At 45.7% G+C, this 26,658-nt stretch overlaps 1 protein-coding gene across 1 annotated transcript in view; it reads right to left on the reverse strand.

Annotated features, from left to right (window-relative positions):
- Positions 1-26,445, reverse strand: part of Lmx1a (LIM homeobox transcription factor 1 alpha) — a 141,334-nt gene extending 114,889 nt beyond the window's left edge. The window contains exons 1-2 of the mRNA XM_038349965.1: positions 26,370-26,445; positions 24,016-24,202 (exon numbers count right to left, since the gene is read on the reverse strand). Of these exons, the coding sequence (XP_038205893.1) occupies positions 24,016-24,202; positions 26,370-26,445 (263 nt within the window). The remainder of the gene's footprint in view (positions 1-24,015; positions 24,203-26,369) is intronic.
- Between the last annotated feature and the right edge of the window lie 213 nt (positions 26,446-26,658).

Here is a 26,658-nt window from a genome sequence, read left to right on the forward strand (position 1 = left end):
TTCTTTGTATAGAACACCTCCTTACCCCTCTATCTTGGAATATATTGGGATCGAACAGAGCCAGGTTCTGTTGCCAGGCTAAGCCACCATTGACTAGTTGTCTTCTCCAAACTTAAAATGGGCAATTAAATTTAATTAATAAATGTATATATTAAATTTCTAGTTCTTGCAAGAGCAATAATACTGGCAAGTCTACATTATAGAGTAGTTATGGTAATAAAACATAAGACATGTATGTCTGGGGCTGTAGTTCAGTGGTATAGCACTTGGTTAGTATGCATGAGGCTCCAGGTTCAATCCCAAAGCACCAAACCTACATAAAATCATGGTATCATCTACACAGTGTTCCCAAGCTTCCAGAATGTTCACACAGCAGACCCAGTATTGCCGTGTGCCTCTCACCTGTGCAAATATAACCTACTATTTGCTACTAATTCTCTTATTTCATTAAAAAGACGTACTTTAAATGAGAAAGTATAAAGACCAGTGTGATAGCAATTGGTTTGCCTTATAACTTTTTCATGCATGACTTTAAAAAAAAAGGCAGCGCAATTACAATATTAAGTGGGCACCTGGACGATGTTAGTGACCGCCATGCTGTCATTAAGCACGCAGGGGACAACAGGCTCTACCCACTGCTTCCTAGTGACCTGAATACAGCCATCTTCTCTGGAAACCTCCCATGCTCTGCTTTCCAGTCCACTGGAGACTCCTGTGTCTGCACAATCAGCCCTGGGAGGTTTAATTCCCACCATGCCACTTCAGTTCATGTTGGTGATATTGTCCTCGAGGCTTTTGCATCTGCACTTCCAGTTCCTGTGTGAGAACTTCTCTTCTCTCTCTCTCTCTCTCTCTCTCTCTCTCTCTCTCTCTCTCTCGCTCTCTCTCTCTCTCTCTCTCTCTCTCTCTCTCTCCTCTCCTCTCTCTCTCTCTCTCTCTCTCTATCTCTCCCTCCCACTCCCTCCCTCCTCTCTCCCTCTCCCTCCCTCCTCCCTCTCTCCCTCCCTCCTTCTCTCCCTCCCTCCCTTTCTCTCTTAGGTCCAACTACAGTGAAAAAGACATTTCCTGAATGGGTGAAAGTCGGGTGCAGGAAAAGTGCCTGTCATGTCATGTACCTATGGTCATCTTTTTCTTTCTTACTCCTAATGATAGAGAAAAATTTACCCACGTTATTTTCTAATTTTTTGTGACCACAGTCGCTTAGCAACCACCAATAAAAGGGAGAGATAGCTAATGGCATGAGAAAATGAAGCCAGTGGCTGGTACACTGAATATATTTTGGTAGATTTTTCAAAATACGTATTGAATAAGGGGAATGATTAGTAAGCAGGCCCTGGGTGCCTAGACCAACTACCTGCAGAAGTGGATGAGCAGAGACTGGCCAGCAGGAGAAGACTAATACCCACCAGGAGCTGCACGTGGAAACTTTATGAAGCCCTAGGCCACACACCTGGACCCAAGGCTCTGGTCAAGGCCTCATTCCACAAGCCCAAGAACAGCCCTCTACCCTGAGGAGAGGCCCAACCCTCAACTCCATTCCTAATTGGAAGTAAATCCCTGTAAGACCAGAGAGTCTGCGTGTTCACAGTGCATTTTGTCCGTGAGTCTCAAAGCACTTACAAAAAGATGCTGCATGTGAAATTACTGATTGAATCCATCCAGACACGGAGCAATCCCTGTGTCAATGTGGACACAGTGGCTCTATACCGTCAGGCTCCAGGAGAGCAGGCAAAGAGCAAAGCCACCAGAAGTATGGAGGAGAAAAGGGTGCTATGGTTGCAGAAGAAAGAGTAGAGCCTCAGAATCAGAAAGGAACTGTAAATACCGACAGTCGCTGTTAACCCTAAGGGGCCACAGCTCTGTGGAGCCTACAAACCATGGACCAGATCGCAACATTTCTTACCAGCCTCTTGCCAACCCTGAAAGGACATAATGTGCCACTTTTTCCACAAAGAAACTGAATTTCAAAGGAGAGCTCAACTCTCGCTTCTATGATGCCAGCTCCAGAGTCTTCTGATGTCAGCATCAGTTGTACCAGCATTCTCTCGTGTTCTAAACTATAGGAGACAGCAAGCAAATGTGGACTAGAAAGGGGGTTGTTGATACCTTCTGTTGCGGTGTCACAACAAAAGACTCACGCCAAGCTGAAAGGTGATGTCACAGGGTCATCCCAGGAGCCCCACTGCCCACTGCCTAGCTGCAGGAGACCACATCTCCATCTCTAATATCCTCTAAGGCCACTGGATAGCACAACTCACTAAGTTCTTAAGCCCACTACGATGTCAGTTTCAAAAATAATATATGCCCCAAGATCCTATTATTGACCATAATTCTCTAATTATTTAAAAAAAAAAACCTATCTGACCTCCAGTATAATCAGGGATTCTCCCTCCTTTAACCAATCTTGGATTACATGATAGTTAGGGAGAGGAACTAAAATTCACAACTAAAGTTATTCTATCTTTTTTATTCATCCCCTCTTTGTATTTTGTAGCGACTGATAACTGGACACGGGTAGGCACGCATGCCTATCTCATCTGCACCATTCACCTCAGATCTCTATTTAGGATTTGCATACATTCCTTCCAACACAACCCAGTGCCCCCAAGATGAGGATTATCTGTGACAGCCCAGTGGTCTTTGAATGAGAGAGAATGGAGCATCCTTTTCTCTCAGTTAATTACCATTTCTTGCCTGTGCATTTGATTTCAATAAAGTCTCTCTAATTACTTCAAATATCACTGCACCTCCCTCCTCCCCTTTCTCCTGTGCCCCTCTTTCTCTTTGAGAGCCTGAGACTGATGAACTCAAACACACCGGCAAGCCTCAGGCATTTGCTGTGACGAGCAAAGACTTCTCAGAGTTAATAAGCCAGGAGAGTTAATAAACCAGACTCCCCAAAGTTAATAAACCCGGAAAACACGATTATTGCTATTTTTACTATTATTAAAAGGTTGTCATTATCATTGTTGTTGTTATTCTCGGCCTTATCTGCAGCTATCCGAAGACCCTCCCCCATGGCTGCCTGCCTCCCCCTCCTTGCCCACCCTTACCAGTGGCAGTAATAATATGTGAGTAATCCCAGAGGGACTCCCCAGCACTGCCCTGTTGTAGGAAGCAATATTGGAGCTCATGCAGCCCCTGGTCCCTTCAGGCTCAGCGTTGCCCTTTTATATTACATACTGTTCAGTCAAATCCATCACTGGCCTCCTCGCTCTTTCCAATAGGCTGGAGGAGGCTGGGTGGAAACGATGATTAAAGCAGCCAAGGGGAAGGAGGAGGGGGGCAGGTGGATGAGATGGCAGGGAAGATATTTGGGGTTTGGACATGCCCGAGCTGTCAAGAGAGTCTGATTTCCATACGATAGCATCTGAGGCTCAGTATTTCTCTGCACCTCTAGGCAAGGTGTGGTTCTCTCAGGGGCAGCTGGGATATCTGCAAATCAGGATAATAAAAAAACATAACTGTTTTCCTGATGCCCAGCGAGCATGCTCCTCTCCCATACGTTTTCTCTCCCTTGGAAGGACACTCCATCTCCCATGGAGATGGGGGCCTTTTAGAACTGGTCAATGTTAGGAAATGTGGGAGGGAGAATCAGATGACAGCAGGCCTTTATTTTTCATTAAGGCCAAACTCTTGCTTTATGCATGGAGAAACTAAAGACCAATGAGGTGAAGGATCTAAACTCGCTAGGTTAAAGGAGCCCCTGAGCTGGAGCTCTGGCTATTAATCCCCAGAGATTCTTCACGCCAGTGGCCACATCCTTTACTTCCCAAGTTTTCACCATGCCCTCCTCATGCTGTCAGCACCTCTGGTTGCAAATCTATAAGACCACACTCACCTGTCTCCCCCAGGCCTGCTCGGTTTCTAGGTAACTACTGTCTTAGGGATGTTACTATGCCTACTAATTCTGAAATGGAAAAAGATGGTGCCTACCACAGGGGAGACCTGGCAATGTCAGAGACTGCTAAAGCAGTCATACCAGAGGTAACATTCAACATTAAACACTTCATAGAGCAGCACCCACACCAGAGTCATGCACCCCAGTGAGGCAACGACATCAAGACAGAGGATCTGATGATACCCAAACTGGCTCACCAACTACGCCACCAAATTCCCCCAAGTGATTGCTGAGACCCTTGGTTCAGAGACCAGCACAGAGGTGAACTGAGTAGGCTTGGGCATCAAAATGTCACTCTCCTAGAGATGGCAGCTGAAACTCGGGGCATGGAGGAATTCCTTGGTTGGGAGAAAATGAATAAAAGAGGTTAAAAGAACTGTGGAAGGTGACTACGGGTGTGGGGGGGATGTAAAATGAAGCACAGCAGAAGAAATCCCAATCTAACCAACTAGGGGGACTTCTCTGCACATAGTCTAGTGTCAACCATGGATCCATGCTGTGTACTCAAGAGTATATACAGCAGTCTAATTAATCCCTGGGTCAGAGAGAGAGAGAGAGAGGGAGGGAGGGAGGGAGGGAGGGAGGGAGGGAGGGAGGGAGGGAGGGAGGGAGGGAGGGAGGGAGGGAGGGAGGGAGGGAGGGAGGGAATGGAGGGCCACTGTGTCTTTATGTCAGTCCCTTGATGAACCACCAGGAATCCGGGGTTAAGCTACTGCATAGTCTTGGAGCTAAACCCCACATTTCAAATTCTAATCCAGATTTTGCGTTAAAAAGACCAGTCACAAAGGTTGTCATTACTCTGCCACTTTGAAAGCTCCATGACATCCACGATCGTGAATCTTGAGAACCATCTGCTTCTTTGTCATAAGAACAGTAAATGGAATCTGTAAGCAAGACAGGGCCTCTGTACACAGATCATGTCAGCAACCCCAAATGGGATTCCATAAGGTACTAGAACAGAAAGGCAACTTCATCCATGGAACCAAAGACTGACACTGGACACTGACCTTCAAAAGGAAAAGAAATCAGAACCATACGGTTGAAGTAGAAGTGCCCACCACACACACAAAACAAAAAACACAAAATATTCATATTTTTTTTAAAAAAAAGCCTTACAAAAAGCAAGAAGAAGAAAAGGTAAAGGAAGTCATGAACAGCAGCAATTAATGGCTGGTTTTAATAAAAACCTGTCACCCAGCTCTCACAAGCATCTTTTAAGAAATCAAAAATCATAGAACTAGAAACTACCTTATTAACGACATCATATTAATTTTTGATGTTATTCATGTGGCAATGGATATTTCTATGTGTTGTCTGTGTGGTCCGCCTGGGAAGCGAGTGCCATATAAATAAAATGAGAAGACTGAAGTCACAGTAAACCTCAACAAGAGCGAGTATGGGGTGGCTCTTCTACACCAGAGACACGTCTAAGCTCTTCAGACAGTCACACCTGTTTCATGTCTCCAGCTATCTCGTGAGGTGAGCGTTACTCCAATTTCTCAGATGAATAAGCTGCAGTATTAAGAGGTTAGTAACAAAGTCACACGATAAAGTTAGTTGCTACAGCAAGTGTGAGGCACACTTCTGCAGAACTTGCTGAGTGAAGCAGTGTCCCCAGGCTTCTACTGTAGACAAAGCAGTTGTGACTGAGTGCACAGAACTGGGCTTACCATGAGATAGCATAGCTAGTCTGCTTCCAACAGCCACCACTTCAAACCCACAGGACATAAGCAAGTCACTTCACCTTTTCGACCCAAATTTCTCATCTCAAGTGGGTGATGGTTCTATTGCTCCGGGTTTGTTTCTAAGACCCACCCTTCTTGGATTGATCCTTTCCTGTTTCAAATGAAGTCTTTACTGGTTAAGGCTCTGCTTCATTCTACCTTCCTCATGGTGATATTCCTTCAGGTTACAGGTGAATCAATTTTCATTTTATTTATTTGTGTGTGTACACATTCATACGTGTGTCTGTGTGTGCAGGTGTGTGTGAGCTTGTGTGTATGTGCATGTAGAAAACACAGGTCAACTTCTGGCATCTTCCTCGATTGCTCTACATTTCTCACTGAACCTGGGGCTCGTAGATTCCGCTAGATTGGATGGTCAGCAAGCCCGACCTGAATTTAGATCCCTGTGCTCCATGTAAAAGCCAGATGTGGCAGCAGTTTGTACAATAGTATAACCCCACAGGAGGATGGACATAGTACTTGATGTTTCCTCTTCCTCCCAGATCACTAACTCTCTTTAAAAGTAGTTTTTAGTTGAATACCATATGACATTTTCAAACACATATCATTGTACTACGTTTATCAAGTGACCTTTTTTATCCCTCCTCCCCTCCAACTTGTCCTCTTGCTCCCCAGAGTCCCCCTCCCTTTAGAAACTTCCTTCTCCCTCAACAATGCCCCTTCTACTTTCTCTTTTCATGTCATACACACACACAGACACACACACACACAATCCAGATTTCACATAGAAGAGGAAAATGTAATATTTATCTTTCAAGTCAGGCTTATTTCATCTAACGTGACGGCTTACAACCGCTTCTACCCACTCTCCTAAAACTGCTGCAATTTCTTCCTTTCGTCGTTGAAACACCACCCCTCTCACGTTGTAACCCAGGCTGACTGGGAACCCACTGCATAGTCCAAGCTCGCCTCAAGTTCACAATAACCTTCCTGTTTCAGGCTCTCAAATTTCGGGATGACAGGCATGAGACACCACACTTCACTGGCCTCTACACTTTTCTACAGGTGAGTAAAGTCCCCCGTGTACATATCCCACGTTTGTCTTTATCCCTTCTCCTGTGAGTTCTTGTGGCTCTTAGCTACTGGGAACACTGCTACAGTAAATACGGATGCAAGTTACTAGATCTTTTTAAATGTTGATTTATTTATTTTTGTGTATGTGTGTGTGTGTGTAGGTGCCTGAGGAAGCCAGAAAATGGCATTAAACACCTGGAGCTAGAGTTATAGGCAATGGTAAAGCCCCTGGCCTGGGTGCTGGAAATGGAGGAACTCAAGTCCTTGGCAAGAGCAGTGAGTTCTCTTAACCATGGAGCCCTCTCTCCGACCCCCAGATCACTACTTTTAAATATTAAGCAATTGCAGATGACTCTCTCCAGGTCTGACAGAAATCTATGGACCCTCAGAAACACACATGCGCATGCACACGCGCACACATGCACGCACACACAGGCACACAACTTCTATAAAGTAACTCAAGGGTTTCTAGGATATCCTAAAGCAAACTTCAGCTTTCAAACCATTCCAAAGAGTTTCCAGATATCAGCAGTGCTGGATTTTTTATTTACATGATTCCTTCTACAAAGAACAAGAACGCAGCTAATGAACAGAAAGAATACCTTACTCACGAACTCCCCCACCTTGCGGCCATCTACCCCTCACATTGCATCACCCCTCCATCCTCCTCACCATCTCACCAGCTCAGCAGACTATCCTAGAATCATCCCTCCAGCCTTCACTCCTGTTCACCCCCTTGCTCAGTTACTCCATGACTCACACAACAATCACCGAGTGCCTGTGATGTTCCAGGCCTCTCAGCAGAGGAGAAGGCAATGGCCCTGTGCTCGTGGAGTTTGCAGTCTTACGGAGCAGACAATACCAAAGAAGTAGGCATAGCATATGCTAGTTGGTGGTCTGGGGAAAGAAGCAATATAGAGAAGTTATGGGGGAAGAGGGAGGATAACAGTAAACAGAGGTAGGAGCAGGGAAAGGCAGACATTTAAGCAAATTTATGAATAAGAGTCCAGCATGTAGATACCTGGGGGAAAGCTTTTCTTTGTTTATTATTTTTCTTCCCTGATGTGGGATTCCCCTCTGTATGCTATGAATATGTTTTATTGCCATTGGTTAATAAAGAAGCTGCTTTCAGCCAATGGTTTAACAGAGTAAAGCCAAGCAGAAAATTCAAACAGAGACATACAGAGAGAGTAGGCAGAGTCAGAAAGACGCCATGTAGCCACTGAAGGAGACAGATGCCCAGGAACCTTATTGGTAAACCACAAGTCTCGTGGTAAAATATAGAATAATAGAAATGGGTTAATTTAAGATATAAGACCTTGCTAGCAATATGCCTAAGCAGCCAAGCAGTGTTTTAATTAATACAGTTTGATGGCGGAGGGTCATCTGTCTATATGTTACTTTCATTGGTTAGTAAAAAAAACTGCCTTGGCCCTTTAATAGGACAGAAAAATTAGGTAGGCAGAGTAGACAGAACAGAATTGTGGGAGAAAGAAAGCAGAGTCAGGCAGACGCCTCAGGCAGATGCCATGCCTCTCCTCTCTGAGATGGACGCAGGTGAAGATCCTTTCCGGTAAGAAACCACCTCGTGGTGCTACACAGATTTCTAAATATGGGTTAAAGCAAGATGTGAGAATTAGCCAATAAGAGACTGAAACTAATGGGCCAAGCAGTGTTTAAAAGAATACAGTTTCCGTGTAATTATTCTGGGGCTAAGCTAGCTGTGCGGGAGCTGAGCAGGACAAAAATCAGGCCTGCTCGCCTCATCACAACAGAGTGGCAGGACGCAGCCCACTGCTCCTTCTACAACAGTTTCTAAGAGATTATTTCAGGTCTGGGCAACCAGGAATAAACAAGCAGCCTCTGCCTACACTCCCCTCTTGAGTATAAAATTTTAGTCAGATAAAAAATAAATGAGGTTATCTTCCAGTGTGGTCAAGACCAAGGGTTAAGTCCATAATTCTAAATCTTACTTTAAATATCAAAGTATCTTTAATTAAGTGCTGTTTTCAGAACAAAGAGGAAAGACAAGGAAGGACTGAAGAGTTTCTCTCGTTTTAAAGGGGGATATTAAAACATATATGCACTAACCTGAACTCCAACTTCAGAACAGTCAAACAAGGAACAACAATCAAACAGTAGATCCTGTTGTAAATTGAGTTTTGGAACTAGAAATGACACCTAGGTACCAGGATTTCTGAATGTGGACAGATTCGTCAGAAGGCTGTCAGTACCTCACCTTGCATCATGTGCACTTGGTAAGATGGACGTCACCCATCTAGGAAGCTCCAGGCCTGTGTCACAGCTCTCCCCAGTGTGCTCTTCTGGCCACCCCAGTACAGGCACTCATTGTACGCTGATGTCCTTGAATTTTAAACGTTTTTATGACTTACTCATCCCTCGGTGCTTGTGAATCTACAGACATGGCTTGGTCCCCAAGATTTATTGACTCAGTTTCCTGGAAATAAGCTGCGCTTAGACTTTCTATCAATCCCATGTATGAACATCCTTGGGCATGCAAGGGGACAAAGTGTGCCTAGGTATGTGCCCATGCCTATTGTATGCATAAATACTGAAAGGGCAACTCAATTCAAGCTTCCCCTTTGAAGGGAGCCACAAGGGCCTGCAAGTGACTTTTTGTATATTGACAGCATCAAACCAAGGCCTTGACATATTACTCCCCACCAGTGTCTTCTGAAACCCTGCTTCATCTCTAGGAAGAACAGGTGCTACCCGGATGGACAGCACACCGATTGGAATACCCGCTGCAGGAAATACTTTCCCGACATATTGTCCACAAAAGTTAACACCATCTGGCAAAGTCAGCGATGTGAGCTCCCTGGATTCTGCAGCCTGTGACTTTAAGGATGGTGAATCTTACCATATTACAGGTAACACGAGCTCTGAAACCTTCTTCCCTCTCTGATTAGCCAGCAATGCCAAGGCGAAACTGAAATCACTTCACCTGAACAGCACACTACGTAACCTCTGCAATACTGAACATCATTAAACTTTAAAAGGAGTGTGTTAGGAGAAGTCCTTTAATCCTTCAATAATTGAGCTGGGGAAAGGGGCCTGGGATGGGCAGCATTTACCTGAGCAGATATTAACGAGGGTTAGCTACTAATGGCTTTTCAACAGTCCCACTGTGTCCATGTTGCCATTTAAAAGAGTATATTCCATTTGGCCCTTGCTCTTTAACTGTCAACAGGGAAATTGAAAAATAATACATCATTAAGTATTGCAATTTGTGTTATGGATAGATCTCCACCTCTCCCTTCTAGCGCTTGAGCTCAGTCAAAACTAAGCCCTAACAACCAGTTGACAAGAGGAAAACTTCATTCCCTGAATCAGCTGGATGTCTGGGCTATCAAATAACCCATCACTAGTATATTTCCCACCGAATTTACTGGCCACAGAGGCAGAGCCAGTAGAAAGCACTCAGCATCCTTGGTAACACCGGGTTCAGTTTCATTTCCCCACCCCCACGCCCCGCCCCAAGCTAAGAGGTCTGGCCCCTCTGTCCTTGTCTGTTTTTCTTTTCTGAGTCATAAGGCTTGGGAAGCTCTTCATTGTAAGTATCTTCATCCAACTGTTCACAGCGTTCCTCACCCTTGTCTAAACAGTGGGTACTGAGCACCACACACATCACACACACCACATGACCGCACTTCACACCTCTGCGATCTCAGGGTAAAATAAATGGATGATAGGATCATCTAATGAGTTTAAATGACGTGCCCACCCAGCCAAAGCAAAGATAAAGACAGAATGACATACAGCTCACCAACTCAGAAAACCTACTGCGTTCTACCCGGTCACTCTAGCCTCCAGTCTGGGGATGGAAGCGTGTGGATAAAGGCTAGGGTTTGCCTGTGGTTTGAGTGTACTTCTCAAAGGCTCTCTGCCTGGAGGCCGCATCCTCCACCTGGTGGTGCTTAGAGGTGGCAGAGCCTTTAAGAAACAAGGCTAAGTAAAATGTAAGTCAGTCTCTGGGCATGCCCTAGGATGGGATGAATGTGGTTCTCAAAGACACCAGTCCATTCTTGTGAAAGCAAGCTGTCACAAAAGGGACAGGCCAACCAACTCTTTGGTTTCCTGTCTCACTATGTGATCTCTTCTGCACACGCCTTTGCCATTGTGATGTCGTCCACCATGAGGCCACACTTCTGCCATTGTGAGGCTGTCCACCATGAGGTCACACTTCTGTCATTGTGATGTTATCCACCATGAGGCCACACTTCTGTCATTGTGAGACTGTCCACCATGAGGCCACACTTCTGTTATTGTGATGTTATCCACCATGAGGCCACACTTCTGTCATTGTGAGATTCTCCACCATGAGGCCACACTTCTGTCATTGTGAGGCTGTCCACCATGAGGCCACACTTCTGTTATTGTGATGTTATCCACCATGAGGCCACACTTCTGTCATTGTGAGGCTGTCCACCATGAGGCCACACTTCTGACATGGTGATGCCGTCCACCATGAGGCCACACTTCTGTCATTGTGATGTCGTCCACCACGAGGCCACACTTCTGACATGGTGATGTCATCCACCTTGAGGCCACACTTGAGAAGGTGGGTGGTGAAAGATGGGAGGGCCATAAGATGGCACTGGGGTGAAAAAAGAATGGGAGCAAGATGTTTCCAAGTAGGGCAATTTGAGTCCTCTTGAAGGACAAAAGTGAGTGTAGGACAGGGTGGAGACTGACGATCCAAGAGAAAGCAGAGTACCCATCTGCTAGCGGAAATGCCTGAAGAAGGATCACAGAGCATCCAGAGTGATCCTCCAGAGTGCAGGCTCTTCCTGCTTTGCTCTTTAGTAACCACTTATTCCTCAACCAGCCCAACCTCCACTGTACTTGACAACATGACTTCCGCCATCCCCATAACTGGTGAGCCCTGGAAGCATGCTCTTCCTTCTCGGGACTCCCCCAACTTTCACGAGCTGCTTCTTCTGCCTGGAACCCTTCACACTCTCCCCGGTCCTACATCCCCATCCACTCTCTAAGAGTCAGTTCATATCACCTCTGCATAAAGCCTTCTCAACACCTCTAAGTGAGTTACTGATAAATGTACCAATATGTCTTTAGTATTAGACAAGACGCTAGAGACAATGGGTTAAAACAGAACAAAGTTCCTTTCCCTCAAATGTGTTGAGATCTAGTGACAGGGACTATGAAACTCTTTGTAGACATATATATATATATATATATATATATATATATATATATATATAATCTCAAATTGTGACAAACCCTGAAGATTGCAAACATCCCATAATAACATGGGAACTTACATAAGCTGGGCTTGTTCTTTGGCCATACTACTCTTTAATTTGCATTTCTCAATAGTCATCTGTGATAGAGTTTTAATGCATCTGTGTTTTTATTCATTTTTTACATGCATACCTATTTGATTAAATGAGTGGTTTAATGAGCCAACTGTTTGAGTCCATTTGATCTCAAATTTGAGAAGTCTACCTATAACCAAATAAGGTGCATTCCAACTGTTCGTGTGCCACCTATAATCTCATTTTATTAAGTACCCATTTACAAAGATCAAATTCATGTATACACTTAGTTTCCTTAAAATTGATTGGAACAATGTTTAAGGGAACCAAAAGCCTTGGCCACGGTGATCGAAATAAACAATGCAGGATTGTGTGGTTTCTTAGACAACCAATATTGCATGATAATGTGTAGATCAGCCAAGCCAAGTGGCTTCCCCCAAACAAGACAGATGTCATTGATTCTAGAAATCGGCCTCAGTGGGACACCATGGGATGTTTTCTAGCTGCGGCTGAGTCTTATTTGAGAAACGCAACACCATCCAGAAGAAAACTTGGAAAGAGGTTATCCAAGGGATGGATGGACAGCTGCTGGTTGGTCCCAGTGGAAGCCTCTGGACCTGGTATTTAACAGTTCTGCTGCCAAATGTGCAGACAGGCTTGCAGAACAAAAGTCACCATTGCAAACCCTGAGGGTTGGGGAGAGGGAGATTGATGCTGATTACTTTCTGGTGTTCTTTCTTCCAGGGGGAGGAGCAACTACGCAGGATGACATTGGAGATTAATACAGACAGCATGACCCAGGAAACGGATGGGCTAGGGTTAGAATTTTGTGTTTGTGGGGTAGTTTGATAAGCAGGAGTGAGGAGCATATTCCAGAAGCTTCCACACACATACAAACATTTAGGCAATAGCCAATTTAAAAAAAAAAAATGTTCTGAAAGCCACAGAATGCTCTAGCAGCTGCCTTAGGAAGGCTGCCTGAAAGCACAGGAATCCAGCAGGTGGGGACTTGTTTTCCAAGAGCTTGTTCAAAAAGACAAACTGAGAACTGTGATCTCACCGGGGTGTGAACTCCAGAATCCAAGCAGCAGATGGCGTGATTTTGTGGAAAGGCCATCGAGCCAGGGTCACCGGCTGGGGACAGCCTCCCCAGCTTTTCTCACTACCCATAACATGACTTGAGCAAATTCGGTGAGCCTTGGCTTCCTCGGAAATAAATACAAGACTAAATCAAAATCTCCTTGGCCATTTTTTTAATTGTCATAAAGAATCAATCCCTAATACATATGAAGGTCCTTCGAGATTTGAAAGAAGATAAATTTTTAACCAATAGCATCCTTTATGGCATTTTCTATGAGCCAAGCATCGATCTACATGCTTGAGGAATATTAAACCAAAATGACCCGAGGAAGTGGGGTTTGTTATCATCCCATTTTAGAAAGAATAAATAGGTACAGAGAAAGTGAACCCCTGACAAGAAAACAGCTGATAGACAACCCAGCAAGGATGTGATCTCAGACACACGGACCCCTGAAACTCTGCTCATAGCAACCACACAATCGTGGGTGTGTATACAGCTCCAAAGAATAGATTTTTCTCGTACAAAAACCAGCAACCATGAAACACAGTCCTATACAGTAGCCTATGGCTTATCAAAAGGCCTTTTAAGTTGATGTCTTAATTCTCATGAAAACCCTATGCTGGTTAGTTTTTTGTCAGCTTAACACAAACTATAGTCCTACCTGAGAAATGGAAATCTCAGATGAGGAACTCCTGTTAGCAGACTTGTTTGTGGGCCTGACCGTGTTGCATTTTTTTTTTTTTTTTTTTTTTTTTTTTTTTGGTTTTTCGAGACAGGGTTTCCCTGTAGTTTCTAGAGCCTGTCCTGGAACTAGCTCTTGTAGACCAGGCTGGCCTCGAACTCAGAGATCTGCCTGCCTCTGCCTCCCGAGTGCTGGGATTAAAGGCGTGCGCCACCACCGCCCGGCCCGTGTTGCATTTTTATGATTGTTAACTGATGAGACAGGACTCAGCCCACTACGAGTGGTGCTTTCCCTAGGCAAGTAGGCCTGGGTTTGATTGCTAGCACCCACGTGGCCACTAACAGCCACCTGTAACTCCAGTCCCAGAGGATCTCTTGCCCTCTCCCGGCTTCTATGAGTACTGCACATAAGTGGTACACAGCTATAACATGCAAAACACCTATACACATAAAAATATATAAATATTTTTTAAAAGGAAGGGAGGGAGGAAAGAGGGTTTATCAAGACAGGTGAACAAGCAAGTAAGCAGTATTCCTCCATGACCTCTGCTGTTACATTATGCCTTCAGCTAGGTGAACCAGCCGTACCCAGAACATCTCTTAACTATAAAACAAATGATTAAAGTTACTTTTCCAGTTCTGGAGGGAATTATGAAGTCTCCAAATCATTCACACCCAGTTGTCTACCACTCTCATCTATGGATACAGCTATTGAAATGGAATGGCCCAGCCAATAATTAAACACAGACAAAATAAAACCCAGAAGAAAATGAGTGTGTGCATGAATGCAGCCAACATGGCATGCAGACACGCAGGAAAGCATCTTATGGAGGGCTATGTTCGTCCTGTGCAAAATGATCTCCTGTTACTGGTCCATCCTAGAGTCTAAAACTCCAGCACAGGATGCTCATTCTTTTGACTCAACACCATTCCACGTAAAAAGCCTCTCCAAAAGAATAGTCCAGTTACATCCCAATGTGAATGATATAACAATACCTTTCATGGTCTGTCAATAAGGGAATCTGTAGCCTACATATAGGGTAATTTGAAATGTAGGAAGTCTCAAGATGGGCTTAAAGCAGAAGGCAAGCAGACTGTGTTTGAATCCATGCATGAAGGATGAGCAGAGTCCTGGGGAAGGTGGGATGCAAGAATTCAGCAAACCCCAAGCCAAGAACACAGGCAAGGGTTCCTTGAGGCGTTCTTCCCTTCTGGGTTCTTGAAGTCTACTCCCCAGCACTAACAATGATGCCCATGTCCCTGAGAAGAAATTGGCTCTCACTACTGGGGACAGAAGTATGAAGGGGACCCAGGCCTTACTGTGCAGGCGGTCAAGAGGAGAGAGAAGAGGAGCAGAGAGTAGCAGGGGAGGAAACTCTAGATGGTTATGTTAAAAGGGGATTTGTTCCACTGTCACAACCAGAAAACTAGCTCCCGCAGAGCCAGCTTGAGGGCAGGAAGGCTGGGTGAACCTACTGAATGGGTGCTGCTGAAGGATGCTCTGGGGACTGGAGATGGGCACTGCTGACAAGGCGACAGAAGCACCCACCCCTGGGCGAGTCAGGAATGCCTGGGATATGTACCGGAGGCTCTAGTGCTGCTGTGTGGTCCCAGGCAAACACCTTTCACAACCCCACCAATTAAGGACGGCTTTTAACACCAGGCTACCGGAGGGCTTTTCTACTCCCAGGTATGTCCAGTATATGGCCAGGTGGCTTGGGGCATCTGAACAACTCCAAGCTTCCCTGCCTTCCTAGATGCCCAGCCACTCTTTTCTCTGGGCCCCTTTTTGAGGAGAGACATAAACTCCTCTACCCTGAAGACAGAGCATCTGAGCTGTGCCAACATCACTGGCCCCTCAGGCTCAGGCTGTCCTAGCACTCAAACAAAGACATATTGGGACCCTCCTGCTGAGAGGGGGGGGACGTTTCTGGGCCCAGAGGGAGCTGGCCTTAATCTGCTGCAGAGTGAATGACAAAAATGTTAACAATGAAACCATGGTTTGGGGGGGAACAGCCCCCAGGAGCCTAACATTTTAGTATTTAAAGGGACTTTAATGAGCTTAAGTGGCTAATCTCGAGTTCAGGAGGGGGTGTTTTGTTTTGTTTTGTTTTGAAAAATCCTTTTAAAGGCTCCTGAAGCTTGATAGCAAGAGTTGTTGAATCCTGGAGCCTCTAACTGAAAGGAAGGGCAGGAGGGAGGAAGGACAGAAAACTGCTCCAAAGAGCTTCTCACGCTGCTCCAAAACCTGGCCTAACAAACCGAGCTGCTGGAGAGGACCCTCCGTGAGGGAGAGATACAGACGCGAGCCGGACCTCAAGCCCAGTGGCAAAGTGCCTATCCAGCATGCGCAGCCCTAGGTGGGGTACCCAACACCACAAGAAGAGAGCAGTGTCCAGACAACCGTTCTGAGAATGAATGATACGCTGATGTCCTACCATGATGCTGGCCAAGCTTCCTGGCAAGTGACAAATTCTACCATTTTCCTGCTGGCACAGCACAGAACCAGGCACATCTCTGACTCATCAAAATGCAGGACATGGCCTAATGTCTACTAAGAGGCCAGCACAGTCAGAAAAGTTGGGGAGGGTGGGGTCCCAAAGGAACACCAAAGAGTAAGGGTCACGAAACTATGTAAACAGGAGACAAAGGCCCATTGATCAGATACTACACTGAGTACCACTCAATAACTTGGTTATTACATGGTAGGACTATTGTGCATAAAAAAAAGGCTAACTGGAGGGTTGGGGAGATTGTTCTGTGGGTGAAGAACTTGCCAGGCAATCATGGGGACCTGAGTTCAGATCCCCAGAACACATGTAAAAAGCCAGGGACAGCTGCATGGATTTGTAACCCCAGGGTTGGAAAGCAAGAGACAGAGGCATCCATGGAACTCACTGGTCATGTAGTCTAGCAAATCAGCAAGCAACAAATGAAGTGAGACCCTGTCCCAGAAATTAAAAGCAAAAAAAAAAAAAAAAAAGTCAAGTCCCTTGTTGATCTCTGGCCTCTGTACAGACATGTGCACGCACACAAATACATGCATGTACCTACCATATCCACAGAGAGATGCAGAGACAAAGAGGGGGAAGGGGGAGGGGGAAGAAAGGAAGAATAGAGGGAGAGAGGGGAGGAGGAAGGAAGGAAGGGGGGGTCTACGTTTCCCAAGTGAGAAAGCAGAGGGTCTGTGGGATAGCAGAGGATGGGAGCAGTGCTGCAGTTGGTGATGGGTTCAAGCAACAAGAGTCAGGTTAATAACACTCCATGGGCATAGAGAAGGCAGAATGGGAAGAGGCAGATGCGAGTCTACATACAGCATGTGGTCCGTTCCCAGCAAGACCAGCAGATTACAATATTTTTTAATATGGACAGAAAGCACAGTCCAGCCCACAGTGGCCAGCTATCTCTCGCAGCTCATCCGTCATATGACAAGGCTAATAAACCACAAATATGATGGTGTGGAGGGACACTGGAGGCCCAGAGAGTCAGGAAAGGCAGACATGGCTGCTGCTATCCAAAAATAGGATCCTCAAACTGGGACTCCAGGAGAGAGGTCGGAAGCGTCCAGACTCTTCCACGTGAGTCTGGTTACAAGACTAGGAAAAGCATGGTCTACTTTGTCTTTTTAGTTGTGAGCTCTTTATAGTGCAATGACGGAGACCTCACAAGGTTTCATTAAGTTCTGTCTAATCCACTCATGGCAGCCACTGGACAGGCTCTACAGAGGCTCAGTTGTCCTGTTCACCACCCAGAAAAATAGCACAGAGGTGGGTTTTTTTTAATTCCTTTTTAACTACACATATGGGACTATTGTGACAAGACCAAGTATGCCCACGGGGTAGAGAACGGATGTGGGTTTTGTTTTATTCCTTACATAAAATCTTCCCTAATACTTCAGTGTTTCTGCCGCATTCCAATTGCATCTGCTTCCTAGAGCCAAGAGAAACTTAATCCCTGCCCTAAGTCTCATTTTATTTATTTTCAGGAGTGCGAAAGCAAACATGTAGCAAGGTTACAGTGTTTACGCCTCCGTTTTAGCCGACACAGCGCTAATCCTCCTACTAATTAATGCCAGGGCCAAGGCAGTCTTGTTCATTTCATCTTGGTTAAAAATATAGAAGCAGATCGCTGTGCTTTACTAAAATGACAATCTGACATTTGGGAGGTGTCTGCAAGACAGTAGTGTAGGCTTCATTTAAGATACAACAAAGAGACACAAAGCTGCAGTCAACACTGGCTGGGGAGAAGGACATGGCTAACTCTAATTGTGGACTAAACGCTCCATGTCACACTAGTCTAAGAGACTGAGGAAAAAACACAAGTTCTCAGGAGCAGCGGAAGGGACCCTCTTTCTATCCTGGACAGCAGGCCTTTCAAGAGGGCACTCGGGGTGGCCTTGTGATGTCCTGAAAATCATCACCTTCCCCTGTCTGAGTCTGCAAAAGCCACCAGAACAACACTGTCCGAAGGGCTCCAAGAGACTCTCAGGAGAATATATAGTATGTTCCCCAAAAGCCCTCTCAGCCAGCTAGGATAAGAGGAGCAGGGCTCCCCACTGGGAAACCTCTACATTGGGGGTCCCCACCCCACATGGCCCAAGGTCCCCTTCATCTCATCCTAAAGTGACTTATTAAAGAGCCATGCTAAGATGTGAAGACTGGTTTTTAAAAAAATGACTCAAAGAGGCTTATTTATTAATTTAAAAATAGTAAAACAGAACTAAAATTTAATCATTGGGACCAATATTACCAAAATTTCTTTACAGCTAGACTGAAGGGACTGTTTGGATATCTCCCATAATTTATTTCCCATGATTGTACAACTGCACTTAATAATCCATTTCAAGTGATTCAGTATTGATTGTTTTGACCCTGGTAATATTCAATAATCACATTTTGTAATATGCATTTTCTCTAAGAAGTTATTAATAGTCTTGCTCATACAATGGATTTTTAAAGCCTTGATTTTTCTTACTTTTAAGTACTATAGCCCAAGAAATTTACTTGGGAGGGGGGAGATATGATTAAATAAATGGAGCTGTTCTAGGTAAAGAAAGCATCAGATCACTATAGCCAAAAACCTTTATAAAATTAAAAAAAAAGCAGCAGTGGATATCCCTCCCTGATATGAAGAAGTCTTGGTTGGTGTGAACGCAAATAAAATCTAAGACAAATAATTAACTATGGGGAAAGCTCCTGTTAATGAACTCAGAGTACCTAACTAGCCACATGGAAGACAAAGGTCTCAGAATGCTTCAGTATGTAAAACCAGTCTGGAAAACAAAAGTCACCTTTCACAGTATGATCCACTAAAGTAGGGACCAAAAACAGCCCCACAGCCATGTCTGTCCCCAATGGCCTAATTCCCAGAACATTAGCAATGCCTATTCTATCGAATTTCAATTTTTAAGTCTTAGATTCCAAGCAAGTCTTAACCATGGACCAATACATATTAAAAAGAGAAAACCACCTCCGTGCAAGAAATATTTTCAGCCATCCTCTAAAATTAAAACACACACACACACACACACACACAGAGAGAGAGAGAGAGAGAGAGAGAGAGAGAGAGAGAGAGAGAGAGAGAGAGAGAGAGAGAGAAAGGCCGTTGCATAAACACAACCACAACCGTGGACTGTCCTCAACGTGAGCTAAATCCCTACAATTGAATGCAGACAAAAATTACTGCCTAGCTGTGTTGAATTTTTATACTCCTTAAATGGTATTGTGCCAAGAGCCAGGTCAATGAAAAGTGGAGCCCACTCTAACTCTAACAGTGGGCTCTGTAATTTCATCTGTGGGCTCCTTTTCTGAAGAACTGCATGCCCAAGTTTGATCTCTAAGTAATATCACAGTAGTAGTAGTAATAATAATAATAATAATAATAATAATAATAATAATAGAGCAAGCTAACTCCTCCATCCACACCTCCTGCACCACCTTAATAGAAAGCAGGATGGGTTCATTACCAGTCCTAATAGGCAGCATTGCCTGTATCGTTCTCACCTGGGGCTGACAAGCCTCAGGCCAAAAGAAAGAGACAAAGAACAAAGTAAGCGATGGCGTCTACTTTCTCCCCATGTTTGCCCCTTTCTCTGGACAGACAACTGGTCTACTCCAAAGGACCAAGAAGAAAACATGAGCGGGCCCCCAGAGGAAAGGCTTCCCCAAGCTGTGATCTGCTGACATGTGGGGAGTTACCGTGCTTGGGAACAGCTCTGATGACAGCAACGCTACCCCACAGCACTCCCAGGATGTCCAAAACAATCCGAGTGATAATGATAAACTTCATATGTGAGGAGAGAGGGCCCTGCCTGACCCGCGAGCCACCAGGCACATGAAAGACGCAATATAAATTTGATTTAAAAGTGGGCCGCCATCCAGAAGGCTCAATTATCTATCACGTTGCCACGTTTCCATGATCCCACGGCCTCTTCTGTCTCCGACTGAAGCACAGCTACAGTGCTTGTTTGGAACCGATTCAGGGATAACTCTGAACTAGCAGGATCACAGAAGGCTCACTTAAAGGGGGAACAACAGTTACATAAATAGAAGTCTTCCAGGCTGGAAAATATTTGGTTGTCTGCTAACTTTCAGGAATGCCGAAGCAAATTGGATCCATTCCTGAAATGTCCACACCTATACCACCTCGAGCGGTTGCATCTCACAGCACAGCTTGGTGGATTTCAGCCGTGCTGTCTTTTCCGATGACTAGCTATTTTTCTTTGATAACGTGAGCAGCAAGTGACCCCCAATTCTTGATTTCTGAATGTTCTTAAATTGCCATTCTACAATCTGGCCTTGAATGCTTATTTGTCTTGGATAACTGAAAAGTGGAGTATTCCTAAGGGTGTTACAGTAGAGGAGGCCAGCGTCTAGTAAAACACACTGAGGTTTCAAGTCAGCAGTCTTGTCCAAGATGCCACCACCAATCCATTTCATTAATGAGAAAAAGTTGAGGCTTCACATGGTGAAAGTAAAAACGAGTAGCTGACAGAATGGAATTTTGGCTTTTTAAATAACTTGTGCTGAAGTGGTTCTTTCCTGATTTCGTGCATGTATCAAGCGATTCTAGTTACTGTCATCTCCCACCCTTCCCAGTCTCCCTCCTATTCCTATTATCCACCCCCCCCCCAATAAGTCCCTTTCCATTTAAGTGAAGGCCTGACCAGACACCAGGGATCCACAGGTAATAATTCCAATGCAAATTCAGAATTGCCCAACATCCAGATATGCATATGAATGGCTGAAATAAATGTGATAACCTCTCCTACTAAAACTTCATGATGGTCATTAGAGAGTGAATATCGCCTACATATTCTTTCGTTTCAGTTTGTGGAACCAGCACTTGAACTTTATAGACTTGGGGGGACTGAAGTACTGTCGGATATTCACTCTCCTATCAAATGCTCTATAACTTGCCACCATTGCTGTCTTAGCTCCTAACAGACATCTCATTTTCTCTCTCCATTTACTTTATCTGGGACTCAACTATTGAAGAAACACACCCACACACCCACACCCACACCCACACCCACACACACACAGAGAGAGAGAGAAAGAGAGAGAGAGAGAGAGAGAGAGAGAGAGAGAGAGAGAGAGAGGAAAAGTGCTTTCTGCGAGTTTCACTCCAGCCCCCAAATTAAGCTGTATCCTCCAGGATAAACATGTGGCCATTTCAGATAACTTTTGGCTAATACCTAATCATGTCCAAGTAGAGGAAGCTTTCCGGGGAAAACCCTTGATTGTCAGGGTAAAACAGCTGCCAAACCTGCCAGGCTAGCAGCCTCCTGCAGGCTGGTCCCAAGAAATCATTCCTCCTTGCAACCAGGGTTTTACATATAGAAGCTCTGTAAAAGCCTGTTGAATAAAGGAATTTTTCCTGAGCCCAATGTAAAGGGGGGGGGGGGGGGAATCATTGCTTCATTTTCTCCTATAGCAAGTGTCTTAATACCATTAAGACTATCGAGTACATTAAAACCCTGGTCTGTTGAGAGTGGAATAGGATTGAAATGGGAAAGAGAAGAGAGAAGGAATTTAAGAGAATAAATGAATCTCAAACAGCCACTGACGGGCTGGGCAGATTTGTTCTGAGAATGTGCCCGGCAAACTCATTTTGGATATCCATGTGTCAGTAAATATTTTTAAATTAAAATTTAAAAAAAAAAACTTTCCCTGTCATACCAACACCTCTTTGAACCATGTAGCTCCCACCCTCTATAAAATCTTGATTCTGGCCAACAGCTGGCGAGTTGATCCCTGCAATTTTCTCTTCGTAAAAAATAGCTCTGTGCTGGGAGAAATGACCCTCTCAGCTAATAAGCCCAAACCTCCCCAAACCTGGAGGGCTGAAATGGAAGGGATATTGTTGTGCCAAGTACTTCACAACAACTGTTTCTCCTCCTCTTGACACAGCCTGACTTCCTCACAGGAGATCTGACTGGCCAGACAGCTGTGTTGACCCTGGAGCGGTCTTTGATTCACGACTTTCTTTTTTTAACAAACAGAATAGAAAAATCACAACCCAAATCCTCCCCTAAGCTCCAATACTTTTGAATTCGCTAGTGTTGTGCCTGAAGGATGTGGACCTTTCTCTAATCTATAAGCAGAAAGATAAAGATTGGGCCCACACAATACCAAAACCTTGCCATGAAAAGCAAGGGAGAAAAAGGCGAGCAGTCACCCGCCTTTGTCTGCTTGAAGTTGTGTAGACCAAATCCGCTTAATTACCTAAAAATCACACTTTTGACTCAGACTGGAACTACACGCAGACAAGCCAGCAGAGACAGAGGGCCGTTCGCTATTTCTTCCTCCAGAACTGTTTACCATAACACTCAGGGCGAGCTTTCCCTGCTTTGCGGATTTCTGTATTCTCCAATTCACATAAACTCAAGCATGTATCTTTTTTTTTAAGTTCTGAAAAAAACGTAAAGCACTTCTAGAACAACAGACGGACCTAGTGTTCTCTCCTAGAGAGAGCATTTTATGTATAGGAAAGGAATACTGAGTAGCAGAGAGGGGTGCTCTGGTGGTGGTGGTGGTGAAGGTATTTACTAGGTCTAACATGGTTCATTTTGTCAGTAAACCTGACAGCCCAGATGATACGGAAATAAGAAACCTCTGTTCTTCTCTGGGTGTTTTGTTGTTGTAGGCAGACCTCTCCAGCACATCCTTTCCACCTTGCCTCTTAATGAAATTAAAGCAGCTTGCGTTTCAACGCCACGGACCATCCTCTGACTCCCTCCACAGCTTGCCTTCCTTCCTGTGCTAGTGAAAAGGACTGAGGTTCCTCCGTGTACACACACGCACGCCCACACAGTCAACACACGCCAGCCCTAGTGCACAAAAAGGGGCAAGCGCTAAGCCACTTTTCCTTCCTTCTAGTTCTCCACAGTCCCACGAATCCGAAGTCTCTATGAATTGGCCAATTTTACCAGGAGAAGCAGTTTTCTCTCCTTACTTCTCAGGGCTCCTTCTGGACTCTCCTTTGAGAATAAGAACATCCTACCACAGCACGGGCCTAGGGGCATTTCAGAAATCCAAACTGGAAATGAACCGCTTTCTTCATTACCCGCCTCCCAGTTCTGCATGATGATGGGGAGAGAATAGAACCTGCTGCCTGTCAGACAACCTCCTTAGGTTAGAATTGGGTGGAGCCACCGTAGGGGGCTTTAGGACAGGCCCCCTCTGACCTAGCAACTTTTCGGATGTCCCTGGCGTCCGACACACCTGAAGGCTTCCTTAGAAACCCCCGAGGAGGGAGTGACTGGAAACGCAAAGCGGCCGCGAGAAGCAGGAAAGCACTTCCAAACCCGATTTGCCCAAACCGGGCGAGAAATGTGCTCAGGGGACAGAAACAGTCTGATCCATACCGCCTTACCGCTGAGCACAAACCCAAGAGCGGCGCAAACACTTGAGTGAGATGGGATGGAAAAGATCGTTGGCCACGTATTGGTGGTCCACCGGGCTCTCCGGTGAACCCAGGACTAAGCTTGAATTTTTTCCCAGGCCCACAGAAAGTGATCTCTGGGAATAGCCGGGCCTGGGGTTAAGGAACTTGGAATAATTAAAAATTAAGTACGCGACCAAAATGAAATGGCGCAGTGCGGCTCTCCCGGGGCCCAGCCTGCGTACACAGATGGAATCCCCGCAGCCCCGCGCGTGTACCCAACGCTGGTGCGAATGAGATTTACTGGTCTTGCCTGCGGTTGTCTCTTAAACCCGAAAGGCGAAGAGGGTGCAGGAGAAGTCAGTCCCCAGAGTACACCGGCGCAGGTGAGTGGGTGACGCAAGCACTTACTTCTCGTAGTGGTACTTGCAGTAAAGCTTCTTGTCCCGGTAGAAGCAGGTGGTCTCCAGGGGTTCTTTGCAGGAGGCACACTGCACGCACTGCTCATGCCAGAAGCTGTCGTTGAGCCTCAGCAGAAACCTGTCCGAGATGACCCGCTGACAGCCTTCGCAGACAGACTTGGGGCTCACCGCTCTGCCTACAGCAGCAACAGACGTTTGCCCATGAGCCACATATGTAAGTTAACCCCGCAAAACACTATCGGGATCGGATCAGATCCACAGATTTCCCCCCCCCAAGGCCATGCATCACCCCAGGAAGATCCCCTGATGATCATATATTTAGAAAAATCAAACCAAGTGGCAATCAAGTGACTAATAAACAAAGACTAAGTAGCAAGATTATAAATTCTACCGAGGAAGGGGGCTGAAGTCTTAATTGTTAGATAGACCCAAGTACCATTGCGAGCATTCACGCACCCTGTAAAATTAGATTACGAATAAATTTGTGTTCCCAGGACTTTCAAGTCGTCGTTAATCAAACATTAAATCACTGTGTCTGTGTGTCCTTTGACTGCTTTTAAATTATCAGTAATAATTTGCTTGAAACTGCATTCTATTTTTAAAAGGAAAACTAACATTTTGTTTTCTTCACACGCACACACTCAAATTGTGGGTACAGAAAATACCATCTCAAACTCAGTACTGTTCATACTAGTGAATCCCTCCCACGTCTTGGTTGGCGTGAAAATTGCGGGTGACTTTTTTATAATTAGGAAATGTCAAGGTGGGAAAAATAATAGCTGAGCGAGCACAGAGACCCTGAGAAGGGTGCGGGTCAGAGTACTAGAAGCCCTTTGCTCAGAAGCGCAGCAGCGAGAAGCTCAAACCTCTTAGCCCAATCACGGAATCTTCTCAGCCCTACCCCTTGACCTTTTCCACCTTTTCCCTCCGGACCTTGTTCTAGAGGGGGCCTGCTTCCTCTCCCTCCCCAAACACACTCAGGACAGAAGGAAGAATACTCGGCTGCTTTTGTTGACACTTTTCACAACCATTTAAAGAAGCCCTTGTGCTGCCATCACAAGAACACTCTTGTCCATAATGTCCCAAAGGACTGGCTCTTCTCCATAGGGCAACTACATTAATCTCACTTTCTGCTTTGGGGAACAGTTGCTAGCTTGTAAACCAAACAGGTCGTTTAGTGGAGAAGGATGAAGGCAAGAATGACTGGAGAAAGCACCGCGGTCCTTCTCAACTATGAATTTCTGTTTTCTTGGTCTCAGCACCCCAGGCCACCATCCTGGTGTTAGAGCAAACCTGGGTCGTAAGGCGCTAGGAACTAAACCCTGAAACCCCTAAATCGGCATGCGCTCTGGCCTGCATCTTCTTGCTCGAGGGAGAGGATCCTGGCATTTCCGAAAGGGAATTGAAGGAAGGGCACAGGGGCTTCGTGATTTCGATTCCTCTGGACTGTTGGGGTGGGGTGGGCTGGTGGTGTCTCTCTGGATGTGTTTTCTACAATCGAAATTTGTCAATCATTCTATTGGTTCTAGAGTTAGGGAAAGAGGCAAGAGTTTTAAATGACAAAAGAAAAGTCTCTCCTGCGGAAAGAGGAGAAGGGAAGAAAGAAAAGAAGGAGGGGGGAACAGAAACACCTTTCCCCCAAACTTGAAAACCCCAAAACCAAAATTGGGGAGACACTGTCAAAACAAGAATTGCTGGCCTGAGCTCTGGAAGACCCTTCGGGACTCCTTGATCTTCTCCTCCGCTGTGGCTGGGTTGGGGGTAGGGGGATACCGGGCTTGCGGAACTGGGATCCGGCTTCAGTTAATTAAAGACCAGGCAAGGGCCCCGCCGCGCAAGCTAATCCCAGAGCAGCGCTGCCCACCAGCCCGGAAAAGCCCCTGGGCTATGCCCAGTACTAAAATTGGGGCTGTAGTTTGGTAGGAGAAGAGAAGAACTTGGATGCTCCTGGGCCTCGGACCTCTGCTACTCAATGTTCTGTCACAGGCCTCTGAAAAACCGGTGGCATTTATGAGCCGTCGATCAGTTCCATGATTAAAAATCCAGCCCTGGGTATTATTAATCACTTGCCACTCAAACGCCTGTGAAGATGCTCGCCCGCCCCTCAAGGCTTTGGGGAATTCAGTGTCGAGCTCCTGAGGCCTGAAGAGGCTTGCTGGTTGTATGGTAGGGACGACTCAAAAGGACTAATGGACACGGAAGACAGAGTGGGCGCCGCTCCGTGCACGAAGAGGGTGCTAACCTGATTGCCTAATCCGGTACCAGCAGCGAGCTGATGTCCTGAGCTCCCAACCAGCCTGGCAGCAGGAGGATGCGTCAGGGTAAATAGAGTTGAACACTTACCCAGCAAAGAAGAGAAGGAGGCCGAAGTCTCAATCGCACTTTGAAAGTTCTCCTCCATCTTCAGGCCGTCCAACATGTTCGGGCTGAGCCTGGAGGACCTGGAGAGCAGGGAAAGGGATACGTCTAGCTTCCGTGCCTTCTGGGACTCGGCTCCCTCAGTTGCCACACTCCTGGGAAAGGACAGGAGTGTCCAGGGAGACAAGAATGAGCCTGGAGGGTAGAGTCCAGCCAAGGGAAACGTGGGGTGGGAGGAGAGAGAAGAACCACCGTGAACTGCTCTGACGGATCT

This window comes from Arvicola amphibius, chromosome 12 (assembly GCF_903992535.2).
Source record: "Arvicola amphibius chromosome 12, mArvAmp1.2, whole genome shotgun sequence".
NCBI classification, from domain to species: Eukaryota; Metazoa; Chordata; class Mammalia; order Rodentia; family Cricetidae; genus Arvicola; species Arvicola amphibius.